The following is a 14,473-nucleotide window of genomic DNA, read 5'->3' as shown; positions in this document are numbered from 1 at the left end:
GTGAGACTCTATCTTGATGTATATGCCAAAACACAGATGATAAAGTGTATAGTATCTGTGTTTTTATTCCTTAGATGCCAATGTCTGTAGCAAACTAATATAATAAAAATGTGAATTCAGCAAGCTTTTTATACTTACATGTATCTGTCTACGTTGTTTTAATTTTAAAAACATGCACGTTATTTACCCTCATTAAATACAGGATTATCAAAAAGTAATATCCTGAAGTCTGTGGTTTTGATGTCATGCCATTAACAAGGCAACACAAAATTCCAGCTTCTATTTAATAGCATGCCTATTCTTATTTTTTCATAAATTTAAATTGCTTTTTCAGAAGCAATTTTGCATCAAATGGTTTACATGGTCTTGTATTTATTTTACCAAGAGATTTTTCAGAAAGTGATCAGTGCTTCTGTCTTAGTTCCTGAGTTTAAAGAAAAATAAGACTCCAACTTCCTCTCAAACTAATCAAGGAGTTGCAATCTGTTTCAATAGTAGACAAAATTAAGTTTGTTCTAGACAGAACTCCAGTAATGGGTATGATTTTGACATGCTTTGCCTTAGTTGAAATCATAAGGTAAATGATGAGTAGAAGAAATGGACCAGTATTTTCTACAGTGTTTAATGGATTTTGTTTGTTTTCCCTATATATACACTATATATAACAATAAAATTTGGGCCCAGTGCCTTCTTGGCAAATAGATTCTTTTTTTTAAACGTACAGCATATGTTAGAAATCCCTTTTCTTTATGTTGTTGTTTAATCATGAATAGAATGAGTAGAGTGTAGGAATAGTTATTTCCTCAAACTGAAAGACTAAGAAATCTGCAAGAATGGAAATCAGTTTGAGTAAGCACGATCTAAACAAAAGCTTATGTGAAATGTTATAGGAAGACGTTGCTGGGAAAAAGCCAAAACCTGACATTTTCGCAAAACAATCTAATTTGGGAGGATGTGGAACTAAAATTCCTTGTATAGACAAGTGATTTAGTTATCTTGATCAATTAATCTCTGAGTAGACATTAATTGTATGTTTTACTAGTCTGGTTTTTGACTGTTGTAGATGTTTTTCAGTAGTGTTGGCAGTCTGAGGAAACAGATCAGATAAGAGTTGACATTTGCCTCTATGGACACATTTCCTCAATCTCAGAACACTAACTCTATGTCTCTGTAGAAGTGTGAAAAAAACCATCCTGAATGTTTTCATACAATTACAAAATGGAGACATAAGCTTTTTGGGCCCCTTTGGCCTACAGTTACATTCCATGAAAACACTAACTTGTTGAAAATTAACTTAATATGTGTTTTCTTCATGCGCTTAGGTTTCATAACGTAGATTAATATAAAGATTAGAAATCAGTATAAAGTAACACTTTAATGAAAGGAAATTGGAAACTTCACAAGACTGCCATGTTTGGATATTTTTAAAATAAAAACGAACTTTAATAAAAAAACGTTCAAGATTGATGTAGTTATTTGTTCTTTCATGGGCTAAATTGTATTAAGTATTTAAAATACCGATTTGGAATGTGCTTCTTTATGTTAACTGCCTAAAAGTAAGTACATTACAGGTGAATTCACATACATAGGTTCTTAAACTTTTTTTTCAGTAACTCAAATTGATAAAGCCTGTTCTCATTTTAACAGATGAATCCTGTGAAGAATCTACTTCATGCTTTAATGGTTTGGTACATGATTGTTCACTGAATAGAAAAGAAGGCATGAATTATAGCAGATGGGGCAAGGTTTAATGAGGAGACCGAAATGGGAGATTTGTTTCTGCTAAGCCAACTATAGACAATTAGTCTTTACAGTCTCGAGTTAATAAGATTATTTCAATGTTACTGTCTTTCTATCACAATGGAAACTCACTAATGGAAATTATTTGCTAACAGAGCAGAATAGTCTGGAAAACTTTAAAAAGAAAAAACTTTTCTGCTTTTTTCAGACGTGCATGTTGCTCCAATTTAATGATACGTAGATCTACTAGTCTGTATTAAAATGAACAGTTGCATATACACCTGTGGTGTGACTTTATCTATGCTGCAGCTGTTAAACTTACATGTTATTGGCAAGTTTATCAGGTGTGTAATTATTATTGCCATGCGTTACACTATTCCTGGAAAAGCAAAAACTCCATTCTCTGCAGATATCAGGAGTAGTTGTAGAATTTTACATCATTAATGCCTTTACCAGAAATCTAAGAAAAAATGGAAGTCAATTTTTAAACAGTCTTTAAGAATATGAAATATTTTTTTCCATTTAGCATGAAATAGTTTTTAATTCCAGCATTGCATAACAATATATCAGATTAAATGTTCCTCACATTTAAGAAACAGTGTCTTTTTAAGGTAAAACAGGCTGACTTATTTTAGAAATTCCAGTGTAATCAGTATGTGTAGGAGATTACACATGCATGTTTAATCACTAATATTAACGTTAACGTTCCTAGAAGTTTGTTCTAGAATTTTGTGGAGTGTTGGCCTGGAATACATACAAGTGCTGCATTGTAAGGCTTGCTTTGCAAAGCTACAGCAGCAAATGTGCATGGTATGTCACAAGGACCTTACAGAACTTTTTAGAGCCATCACAGCAGTATATTTAAGTAAGATTAGTTTTGCACTTTTTTCACTTTAACTCCTTTAAAGCATGCAGTTAAATGATATGAGTGGTGGGGATTTTTATACAATACTATTTTACACTTTTATTTAGAATTAGTAATTTTGATATTATTTCATCAGACGTTATGACAACATTAAAAGTCAAAGGTCTTATTTAATACTGCGTGAATCATTACATGTAGTTTTTGCAATCTTGTCTTTAAAAAACAAATGAAAAATATGCTTCAGCCATAAAGCAAAAAAAGAACCTAAAAGGTGACTGGGAAATAAAAAGTAGTAGTATGGAGAGAAGGAGAAAGGGGAAAAAAAGAAGTGCTCTTGAGCGTTTGAAAGCGCTGACTTCAGCTGCTGTTCAGTAAACATATCATTGCACAATACTAAATATAAAGCTAACATGTAAAAAATATTTTGGGGTATTGTGTATGTATGATATTTTGGCTGTTTCTTATACCTTCTGCATATAAATATTTTGCTCCAGGTTTGCAGGCCTTTTTTCAAGAGTTGCTTTTTAAATTCCAGATCATTTTGTTTTATAAGTTTTATTCTTAAAACTAGATTTTTAAGGCAGAAAATAAAAGAAAATTTCTAAAAAAATCTGAAGACTGTGCAAAGTATTTTCTGAGGTTTCCTCCTATCTTTGCAGATGGTAATACATTCATATACACAGGCAATTTCTTGCATATCTGATAGATTGTGTTGAATAGCACAGAACGCCTGTGACATTTCTTGTCCAGGTTGGCAAGTAAAATTTTAAGATTCTGACTATTCGTGTAACTTAAGAAATAGAAAAAAAAACCCAAAAAAGCAAATGTTACTTTTCTGATGATCATCTCGGAGGTTATTCTAGGAAAGAATCTCCCTCAATTTCCATTTGGTTAAGACTATGATTTCCCAAATATAACATAGTTTCCCTCTTAGCCTTTCCTAGACTCATTATTTCATTAATGGTCTTACTACACCTGGGTAGCAGCTACAGTTATTACTTCCTCACTTGCCTTGTAGAAACTGTTGCACAGTTGTCTTTTGTAGTGCTAGACCATTCTAGAATGAGAGCTCCTTCTTTACGGATACCCTGGTTCTTTTTCTGCCCCTTTTCCTTTCACTCTGCCAGTTCACAACTCATCTATCCTCTCATTTTCCCAAGTAACACTTTCAATTCCACACAGTTGCCCTTTTTGCTGTACAGATACTATTCTTGTACTGTTTAAAAATTATAGACCTGTGATGACCACTATCTTCAGTATTTGCTGGAGGCTTTTCTATTAAAGCTATCCGTATTTAGTCTGATATATAATTTCCTTCATCTCAGCAGATGACTTTTTATAATAGGATCTCAAAGGTAAGGCTGTTTTATAGATCACTCTTTGTAATATTTAGAAAGCTGTAAGAGCTTCCATTGAGCATTTGGGTGAAAAATTCGGAAGGGTGGTTCAGGTCAGGATCTATATGAAGTTTTTGTTTCCTCATTGTTTTCAATTCCTTATTCTAATAAATTTTGATGTATTTAACTCTTCTAAAAATGCAAGGACTTCAGGCTGAAAATAGAATTTTTAAGTAATTACTATTAACTTGTACTTCAGATATTTTTCATTATATCCTTTCTAAGAATTTTTCTAGTTTAGAAAAAATTACAATTTAGTTGTAGTTCAGTTTCTCACTTCTTTTGATTAAACTCTGTCATAATTTAGATTCAAACAATATTATTGCATCTGTTTAATCAAACATATTAGAATCAAATGCTGTGCATATCATTGCAGTATAAACAGTTGATTTCAAATGTTAAATTTCATGCAGGCAAGTTTCACAGGGAAAATTTTTTTTATGAAATTGTCCATCAGTGCTGACAAGCCAATGTTATAGATCCTAAGCCTACCATACATCTGATGCAGTTTGACTATAATCTTACAATTTTCAAAAGATGATGATAAACAAGTTATTTCATATTTACTGAAAAATATTATTTCTTGTGTGGCCAGTAGATTGCTCTTGCCTGGCCCAAAAAAGGAAATATATCTGAAAACATGCTGTATTAGCCAGTTATCTTTTGAAGGAGCCTTGAACACTGTATCTTGCTTAATTATTGGTTACAGGAATTGCATGAAATTGTAGGCTTGGAGCTCTTCTGAATAGAACTATAGGGAAAAAATAAAGGTCTGTATGAACGGGCTCCCTGGTGGATTACTTTTCTGTTCCATGACAGTGGTGCATACTGTAAGGATCCTGGCTCTAGATTTGATCCTACTAGAGCTTGTTAGCTGGATGAAACAAACAGAGAGTGATGGTAGTTTACCTAAAATCTAGCAGCTGCGAAGTGCGACTTTTGTTTATTTCTGTACATTTTCCGTCTAAACATAGAAGCTGTTTTAATGACCTTTACATCAGTAAAATAGATTCATTCTACATGGTTTGTCTGCTGGCATAAGTGTTTTCAGGAAGGGGACTGAAAAAGCATTCTGTTTCCCAGGGAGGGGAGCAGGGAGTTGCTGTTGTAGTGCCTGAAAACTACCCCATGGAGATGAGGTAGCTGACAGTGCAGTGAAAAGCATTAGCTAGGGTATTCTTGGAATGCAACAGCGCAATATAAAAAGTGTCTGTATTCTGAACATCTTTTGTGTTTGAAACAGCTACTTTTACTTAAAATAAATTAAAATAGTTGTGTTACCCGCATCAAAGTTATTTTATCCTGTTGGTGTCCAAGCATGGCAATAATAAAGAATGTGTATTATGTTTGTTATCGCTCCATAACATCATTCTTTTTTTAACTTTTGCAGCTGTTATACTGTCCCTTGATTAATTCTATTTATCTGTATCAAATTGCCATCCGTTTTTCTTTCATAATTTTTAACTTTTTCCTAAATCTTCACAAGACGCATGTGTTTGTACAGAACAGCATAGGTGCATTATGCTGTCCTGCATCCTTTACCCCTTAAACTCCTGACTCCAGTATAAATGTTTCTGTGGCTACCTTATTGCATAATAGTTTCATACACAAATGTTAACTGTCTCAGCTGATATCGTGTAGCTATTTTTAGCACCAGAAATCTATTAATTGCATTCTTATTCCTTTACTGGGCAACCTAAAATGATTTCTTAAACATCTTAACGTGGTTCATGATAAATCACATAGGAGCTATTCAGAATTCTTTTGCGGGAATGTATCTTGCCATTGCTGCTAACATCTCAAGCATCTGTTACTTATAGCACATTTCTACACCTGATATTTTGGCTAGCTTACTAGTTCATGAATTGCAACCAGGTTTGTTTTCTTAAAGGCACATTGGTAACTTTGTTGCAACCACAAGAAACTTTAACCTTCATTCAAGCTATACAATGAGACTTTCAATTATTACCCCTTGCTTTTTCCACATTCTGCTTTCTTAACCCAGTTAGATCATGGTTTGGAAACATTCTGCATGCTTCCAGCTATTGATACTTTTTCTGTTCATCTACAAATTACGGAAACAAATAAAATAAGAGCAGATGACAGTAGGATTTATCTTGGTTCTTTGGGTTTATCTTTTGTAGAAATTTAAAGTGTTTGAATTCCAAAACACTTTCCAATGCTTATCAGTGTTAAACTTTTCAAGCCAGAATTAATGTTTATCTTGCGTGAATGTGTGAAATGTTTTTTCAAAGAATTTTACCAAACAAAATTATACTGGCTATCCGCTGCAGGAGATGAAAGCCAGATCACTAGCACTTGTTTTGGGGGCACCTTGATTTCATGTTTTTCTGATAGACTGGAATTGCAGTAATGATCATCTCAACTATTTCTCTAATGTGATTTACCTGTTTTCCATGTGCTAATAACTCATCTGAACTTTACATCATCTAAAAATTTTTGGAATGCAAATTTCCTTTTACAAATTCTAAGTGAGCTTTTTGCCACTTTATACTCCTTAGAGTCAAAGCTCGTGCTATCTTTTCAGTTATATATTTTATATGTAATTCTGGAATTATTTTTCCAGAACTGTGTTGCTCAATCTTCCCCACAATCTTACTGTTTATTCCAGAAATTACTCAAGTGGCCTTTACAGGAGTTCAGAAACTTCTTGAAGAACCTGAAGTTCCCAAGTATTGTGAAATATATTTTTTATTTTTCTTAATAGGATGCAGCACAGATGCCAAGCAAGCCGAGGAGCAATCTGCAGCTGCAAGTGAAGAACTTTATCCTTTCTGTAGGGAGCCAAGTTATTTTGAAATCCCTACAAAAGAATTCCAGCAACCTTCACAGGTAGCAGAGAGCACTATTCATGAAATTCCAACAAAAGACACCCAAAGCTCCCATGCAGCGGGTGCAGGCCATGCTTCCTTTACCATTGAATTTGATGACAACACTCCAGGAAAAGTAACAATCAAAGATCACGTGACAAAATTCACCTCGGAACAGCGTCACAAGTCAAAAAAACCTTCTTCCTCCAGTGGCCAGGACCTGCCTGGGCTTCAGACGGTGATGATGGCCGCAGAGAGCAAAGTAGCAGATTGGCTAGCACAGAACAATCCTCCTAGAATGATATGGGAACCAACAGAGGAGGATTCCAAAAGTATTAAGAGTGACGTTCCAGTGTATTTGAAGAGACTGAAAGGTAAAGTGAATAATTCCAGCTATGTTTATTTCTGAAAGCAACGATTCCTCACCAGCATCCAGTGAGTGGATCCCTGAGCCCTTGGGGAGTTCATTTGAAATCACAGATGCTCCACATGCGCGCAAGGATCTGTGCTGGGAAATTTTATTGCAGTGTTAAGTCTTAAAAAGAGGATAGGAAACCAAATCCTAAATCATCTTACAGTAAGTATACTAATTGGAGATATTCTAGTACAGCTGCAAACATCAGATATTTAAAACATTGATCACGAAAGGGAAAAGGAAAAAACCAAAACCTTACTTAAAGTTTATGTTTCACTTTTTCCCATTCATTATTTCAAAAAGCTGAATTGCTTTTTAGAATCAAAGCTCTGAAGTTCAAATTATGCTTTTAGCAACTCGTCCAATAGCATATGTTCTGTGAATATTCATGTGCTCTGAGAAAATCATTTGTGGCAAAGAATACAACCTGCAGTTATTCTGCCTAAATCGATCATGTATGATGGAGTTGGGTTTGAGTCAGGAATCTGCAAGAGACCAAGAGTTTCAATTTTTATACTAAGCTTGCAGAATACTGTATCGATAAGAATGCTGTTGTTGAATGGAGTTCCAGGTGATTATACATGTTCATTTACTGCAGACAGTGACACTTCAAATAAAATTAAATCAAATATTAAGTGTGAAAAGTGTACTTTCTTTTGGATGCCACTTAGCAGAATAGAGAATAAAGTAGTTTTGATGGTCAGACAAAAGATTCCAGTGACATTCAAATTTTCAGAATGAAAAAGTCAGAAGAACTTTTTCAAGTCTCTCTTATTTCTGTTTTTAATTTCAGCAGGTTAACTCAGCAATTCCCATTTTTCTTGATTCTGCAACATTATCATATCTAGCTCTTAAACCAGCTGGGACTGGGTACAACGTGCTTTGTCTTACTGATCAAAAGTCTGCTTTTTAAGGCTGACTCTTCCAAATTAAGCTAAAAATAAAATTTTGAAAACAGAATTATATCAATGTGCTAGCATTAAGATAATAATATTTCTTCTAGAGTATATCACAGAGCATTCTTTAGTCTTCATGATACTGTATTATATTCATGAACATCCTTTAAAATATTAGCCATGTCACTTTGATAAATAGGAAAGGTTTTGTTTACAAGGCCTTAGCCTTTTCCTGGCAGAAACTCCTCTAAAGTTTTGATTTTCATCTGAGAGGTGTAAGTTATGGGGTGCATATGGCTATAATAAATACCTGAATTTTTTAATTGTCTGTGATGTGTTTGTATTCTCACTCATTACTTGTACTTTTTCAAATCATAAAGGTAGAGAATGTACATAGCCGCTTGGAAAGTTTGGTTTTAAAAAATAAATAAATTTTGTTTTTTCTCCTCAGCTTTTTATTACAATATGCTGTACTGAAGTCACAGTTGTTTCGCTGCTGAAATTATGTTATATGACTTTCACTGTGATGTTGATATTTATTGTTTTTATTTGGAAGTATATAAACCATCACATCATTTTCTTAGGCACTGTACAAATAGGTAGCAAGCAGGAATGTAAATTGGGATTTCAGCTGTGTATTCAGTGCTATTAACATGATAAGTAAGGTTTTCCAATATGTGATTACTGTTTAACTGAATAGTAGCTGCATATCCTGACTATGTAAGTGAGAAAACCTTAAAAAAAGCTATCTCCTCTTGAGCACAGAAAACCTCCCCAACTTGTACATTCTATACATGAGTAAGACTTGATCCAAAAAGAGTTCAAAGAGGGTAAAACTGTTCCTTCCCAGGAGCTGAGCTAAAACTTAAAAATGTAGATACTTTCATTGTATGTGAAATTGCTCTGTGTTAAATGTGACTTACTGTGTACGAGTATCCAGCCTTCCATGCATTTTCAGGCATCATTACGAAGTATACTTTATAGACGTATATATGATTTCTTACTAACGTAATCCTTATTCATAGATCTCTAAGTAGTTTGTGGAATGAATAAGTAATAACAACCATTTTACATGCATACATCAGATGCTGAGGGGAGTAAATGATGGAAAAACTCATTGTACTTCTTCAAAATACTAAAGAATTCATTCTAATTTTCAGTTGACATTTCTCATGATAAACTGTTGTAAATGCGTGAGGAATCCAACAATATGAACTGTGACTGGTATTTTCTCAATGGGTATTTTCAGCTACCAGAACTACTACTTTAGGGTTTTGTTTTTCCTCTTAACTCTGCCTAGAATGTTTCAGTAGTCATTTGTAATCAACTGGCTGTATAACAAAATTAGTTTAATTGGGAAACATACTATAGTACAGCTGGTAAAATACTGCCTTTTGTAAGTCACTGATAAGTATTCACAGATGAGAATATTAATGAAAAGGGTAATTCAAATGCACTGCTGTTACAGATCAGCTTATAAAGTGTTTCATTGTTTGACTCGTACCAAGTTGAACGCATTACCAGGAGCTGCACAAAAGTTGCAGAGCCAGGTACATGAAAGCTGTTGGAGTCTAAACAGAAAACCAAATTGAAATTCTTTCTTTCTTAGTTTGCCAGTTTCTTTTGTATGTGTTGGGTTCGGGTTTTGTTTGTTTGTTTCATTGTGCTATATATTCTTTTGCTTTGCTTGTAGGGAATAAGCATGACGATGGTACACAAAGTGATTCAGAAAATGCTGGTGCACACCGGCATTACAATAAGCGGGCAGCACTTGAAGAACACTTACGGCATCATCATACGGAGCTGAAAAAGTCACACCAGAAAGTCCATTCCACAGAAAAGCAGCAAGAGCAAGCCAGTTTGAGTCAGACTGCCTTTATGATTGAGTTTTTTGATGAAGACCATCCTCGAAAGAGACGTTCTTACTCTTTTTCACAGAATGTAGGAGCTGTGTGCCCAGAATCTCCATCTCCAACACCTCCTGCGCGAGCTGAGAGAGTGAAACCTACGTCAGGAGAGAAAGCAGTCCCTTCATCTGTGCAAGCTAGCTCATTGCATCACAGAGCAGTACATGGTGTTCATGCAAAACTTCTAAAACAAAAATCAGAAGAACCCTCTGCTGCATTACCTGTGTTACAAGCTGCATTGTTAAGGAGTTCAGGAAGCCTTGGCCATAGGCCTAGTCAGAACCAGGAGATGGACAAAAAGTTGAAAAGCCAACATATTTCTGCTGCTACTGAAAAGGACAATGAGGATGACCAGAGTGACAAAGGTACTTATACTATTGAGTTGGAAAATCCCAATTCTGAAGAAATGGAAGCCCGTAAAATGATTGACAAGGTGAGAAACCTGAAATGTATACTGATGTTAAAGTGTTATGTGATGTGTGGGCAGCAGTCTACCACTTCAGTTCTGCGTATTAAAACTGCTGCAATAATATAAGTTTTTAAGCCAGTTTATAATGATGAAATATGGAATGTCATAAAAGCAGCAGCAGGCATGTGGCTAAAAGTTATTCCTGTTTGATACTGCTTTTCTTTTAGTTTGGTAGTTTTAATGCATTTTCAAAAGATTTAAGTACTGTAAGAATACTGGGCAACAGAATTCAATTAACTGGTATTTTATGAGTTGTTACACTTGAATTTATTATGTCCGTGTGGAAATACTCACCTGTTCTTAAAATCCTATGGTCTCTGTAGGTTTCAGTATATAAATTGTTTCCATCCAAATTATCATATAGAAATAGATTGTAAATGTTTTCTATACTTATAAAAAGTGTATTCAATAACGGTAACTTAAATTTCAGCATCCGTTATAGAAAGTAAGTATAAGAATGCTTTCATTTTGCAAAAATGTTTATACGATAGCAATGTCATTTTCATAGTTTGAATATAATATCTAGGTATATGCTTCATTAGGCTTAGGAATCTTATGATGACCAAGTAACTTTTGCTTCTTGGTAACAATATAAATAAGAATACAAATCATATTTACAGTTAAATAACTGCAAATAACTCTTTCTTTGGATTCAACAGGAAGATATGGGTAGGAGAAGCTATGTTTAATCATTTGACTTAACTGACTCTTGAGGAGGATTTTTTTTCTGTTATTGTTGTATTTTCCTAAACAATCTGTAGAATGCTGGCATCCAAATCTAGACAATGTTTTGGCCAATTTAACAGGAAATTCATTGCTTACTTGTTATAGAATTATCTAAGAATTGTTTTTGTATGTCTAAAACTTTTTCAGAGCTGAACAAATACATTAATACATTTATAATTAATTTTGGCTAAACATTGAAAAATATTTTTTCAAAGACAAGCTAGCTTCACTTTTCTGATTTTGTAGAAAAGTGCTGACATAATGGGGAAATGAGAAATTTTATTACAGATGGTTTTATTTTATAAAAGGTGTTTATGGAGCATTTGGGAGGGGGGATTAAAATAAAGAGAACTGCCTTCAATAAAATCATAAAGATAATGGTTTCACCTCTTATGGATTCTGAAAAGGAGACTTTTGACTTTTTTGAGTCAGTGTTCAAAGAACTTCTGAGAACTAAAAGCTTTCCAAAGGAAGCAAGTGAATATTAAAGAACAACATTGCTTTCACTTAGTAACTGTAAATATCTCCATTTATTTCTTACATTTTAAATCTTCAATTAAATTGCATCAGAAAATGTGTAAGTCCTGTTTTTGCTAAGTATAGTTGTGCAACAGGGTTTTTTTGGAAACCAGAAAAAATAACAACATTTGGAAATGGACCATTTATGTACTTTACAAGAATGTTAATACTGTGGTCTTTAATATCCATTGAGGATATCAGTTTTTTGTTTGAAACAAATCTCTCCTGTTAAAGGAGATATTCAGGAACAGGAGGTTAATGTAAGTGTTAGGGATCATAGTAAAGTATTGGTTTCTATTCTTAGTGTTGCATAAAACGCTTTTGGATATCATGAATACCTCTTACTGCTACCCTAAAAAGTGTCACCACTACAAATTAAAGATTGACTAGGAAGTAAAGCAGAGATGGTTTTTCTTTGAGGTCTTCTGTATCTTTTCCTTTAGTATCTATACTGAAGTATTATGAACAGTATATTTTACACCCCGTTCAGAGAGTCCTGCTGCACACTTATTTGATTTGGTAATGTGAAAGAAGTATGATGATATTTTTATGAAGTGCAGAAAAACAGCCAGTGAAGAAAATCAAAACCAAATGGAAGCCAAAATTTCTTCCTCCAGCTGAGCTCAGCTTCGCTTCCCTCCTATTTTAAATTGCTAATACTGTAGATTCTGTTACTTTACTGAAGGTGAATAAGTGAGGAATAAGACAGGGACTTTTGTCAGCCTGTTGACTGCTGTGCTGCTTTACTGAAGATTTAAGAGAATTATTGGTGTGCGTTTTATCAATAATTCCAGTATAACCTCTCTTTCTTTGTTGGCAAGACAGTCCTTTTTCTGAGCAGTTACAGTGCCTGCTTAATTGAATCTCATTTAAGAGTGTCTGTTGGGTCAAAAGATTAACTGAAATTCAAGAGTTGCATTTGCCAAGATTGGGGTGAAAATACACTACAAATAGCAAGGATGACTTTCTAAAACATTTGCACAAATAATGCAGGCTTGTCAGTAACAATTTACATTAGAATGATGCTAAGATCCGTGTATGATTTACCTGAAGAATTTCCTATGGAATAAAATACTTCTGGTTTGGGTATTTTTTCCTTTTTACTGGAAGAAAGGGTGAGAATGACCAAAATGTCCAAAGATTACTTTCAGTGTGACTCATTCACTTGGGAAACCTAAACCTTAGCCTTACTCCTCTAGGCAGAGTTTTCTCTGGAAAGGAACATAAGAGCAAACCACAAATGCAAGAGTGGCATTAATTTGTCAAAAATCAAGGTGTGATGAATAATGCTTCTATGAGTTAAGAATTCAAGAGAGATATGCAGGAAATCAAAGTTAAAATTCTCAGAAAAATTGAAAAAAAATCGATCTAATTTATAAGAAAAGGAGGGAAAGACCTTAATGTTGAGCTATATTGTTTCCTTCAAAAATGCAATTTTTGCTTAATGTAGCCTTTTAATAAAGATTCTAGGAAATAGACTCAAGGACAATTTTAAAGCCTGACTTTTGAAAAGAGAATGTGAGAAAGATACAAAAATAATAAGAAGGAAAGAGGAAGACATTTTCTAAGTAACAGATAAAAGATTTTTAGTGAGATCCTTTTCCCTAAGAGAGAGGGGTGGTGTAACCATTTATCTGCAGTGATGACTGTCTTGGAGTGAATGTCTGCCATTTACCTAAAATGAAAGATTCCAAAAACATTGAGGCTTGTGTCTTACACAACTTTCAACACCTACGTAATTTTCTGAGCCAATGAAATTAAAATCAGAGAAGATACCAAGATGTGGCAGGCAAGGTCACTGGAATAAAATCAATTTATATAAATGCCCACAGAGTAGGAAATGAGAAATTTGTTAAATTTTTTGCAAATTGAAAAAAAAATAGATTGGATATTAGGACAAAGAAATAAAGTATGTCATAAAAATAGTAAGCATATAGTTTTCAGTTGTAAACATAAAAAAAAAGATGCAGGACCTGGACACACCTGGAGTCCTCCAAAGATTGTTCCTGTTTCACTTGTATGTCAGTTAATCATTTAGATTGATTGTATTTTAAAATCTTCTATGCTTAGATCAGCCATGATATGAACTGATGTAATTACTTAGTATTTCAGGAATGCTAATTATTTCTTCTGAGCTGTTATTTGAATTTTATTCATAAATCTTGTCAGAGGAAATAAATATCACTGCATTCTGGCCAGCTTTGAACAGGTTACTTATGCTTAGAATTGGTGCATCATGTCTCTTAGAACAAAACAAACATTTCCGAGAATAAAAAAATAAATTTTAAAAAATACATAATACATAAATTTAAAAAAAAAAACCAAAACAACAAAACAACCAACCAACCAAAAGCCAGAAAAAAACCCAACCAAAAAACCCTACAACATCAGATTTTGTAGAGGTTAGGAGAAATCTCTGGCAGTGTTATTAGGAGAAGCAGCCATCATAAGAAAATTTCATAGTTATTGCTGTTTTAAAATATAATACACATACATTGGTTCAGGACCGATATCAAAACATGAAACTGTCACAGAAGGAAAATGAGTATGGGTTAGGGGGCTTTCTGTTTGTTTTTGCTTAAGTGAATTTCATTTAATGATATTTCTGAATGGAAAGATTTGTCAGAGTTCCCATTGTAGAGATAGTGGTTATAATTTGCAAACAGTCGCAATCTTCAGCTGTTACCCACTGTAACTGCCTTTCGCTC

At 33.9% G+C, this 14,473-nt stretch overlaps 1 protein-coding gene across 9 annotated transcripts in view; it reads left to right on the top strand.

Moving 5' to 3' along the window:
* Positions 1 to 14,473, top strand: part of CEP170 (centrosomal protein 170) — a 99,156-nt gene that overhangs the window by 39,449 nt on the left and 45,234 nt on the right. For all 9 annotated transcript variants that reach the window (XM_054821073.1, XM_054821072.1, XM_054821071.1 and 6 more), the window contains exons 8-9: positions 6,731 to 7,207; positions 9,838 to 10,484. In XM_054821073.1, coding sequence (XP_054677048.1) covers positions 6,731 to 7,207; positions 9,838 to 10,484 — 1,124 coding nt within the window. The remainder of the gene's footprint in view (positions 1 to 6,730; positions 7,208 to 9,837; positions 10,485 to 14,473) is intronic.

This window comes from Grus americana, chromosome 3, assembly GCF_028858705.1.
Source record: "Grus americana isolate bGruAme1 chromosome 3, bGruAme1.mat, whole genome shotgun sequence".
In the NCBI taxonomy this organism is placed as follows: Eukaryota; Metazoa; Chordata; class Aves; order Gruiformes; family Gruidae; genus Grus; species Grus americana.
Note: the sequence above shows the minus strand (reverse complement) of the source record. Positions and strands in the feature narration are given on the sequence as shown.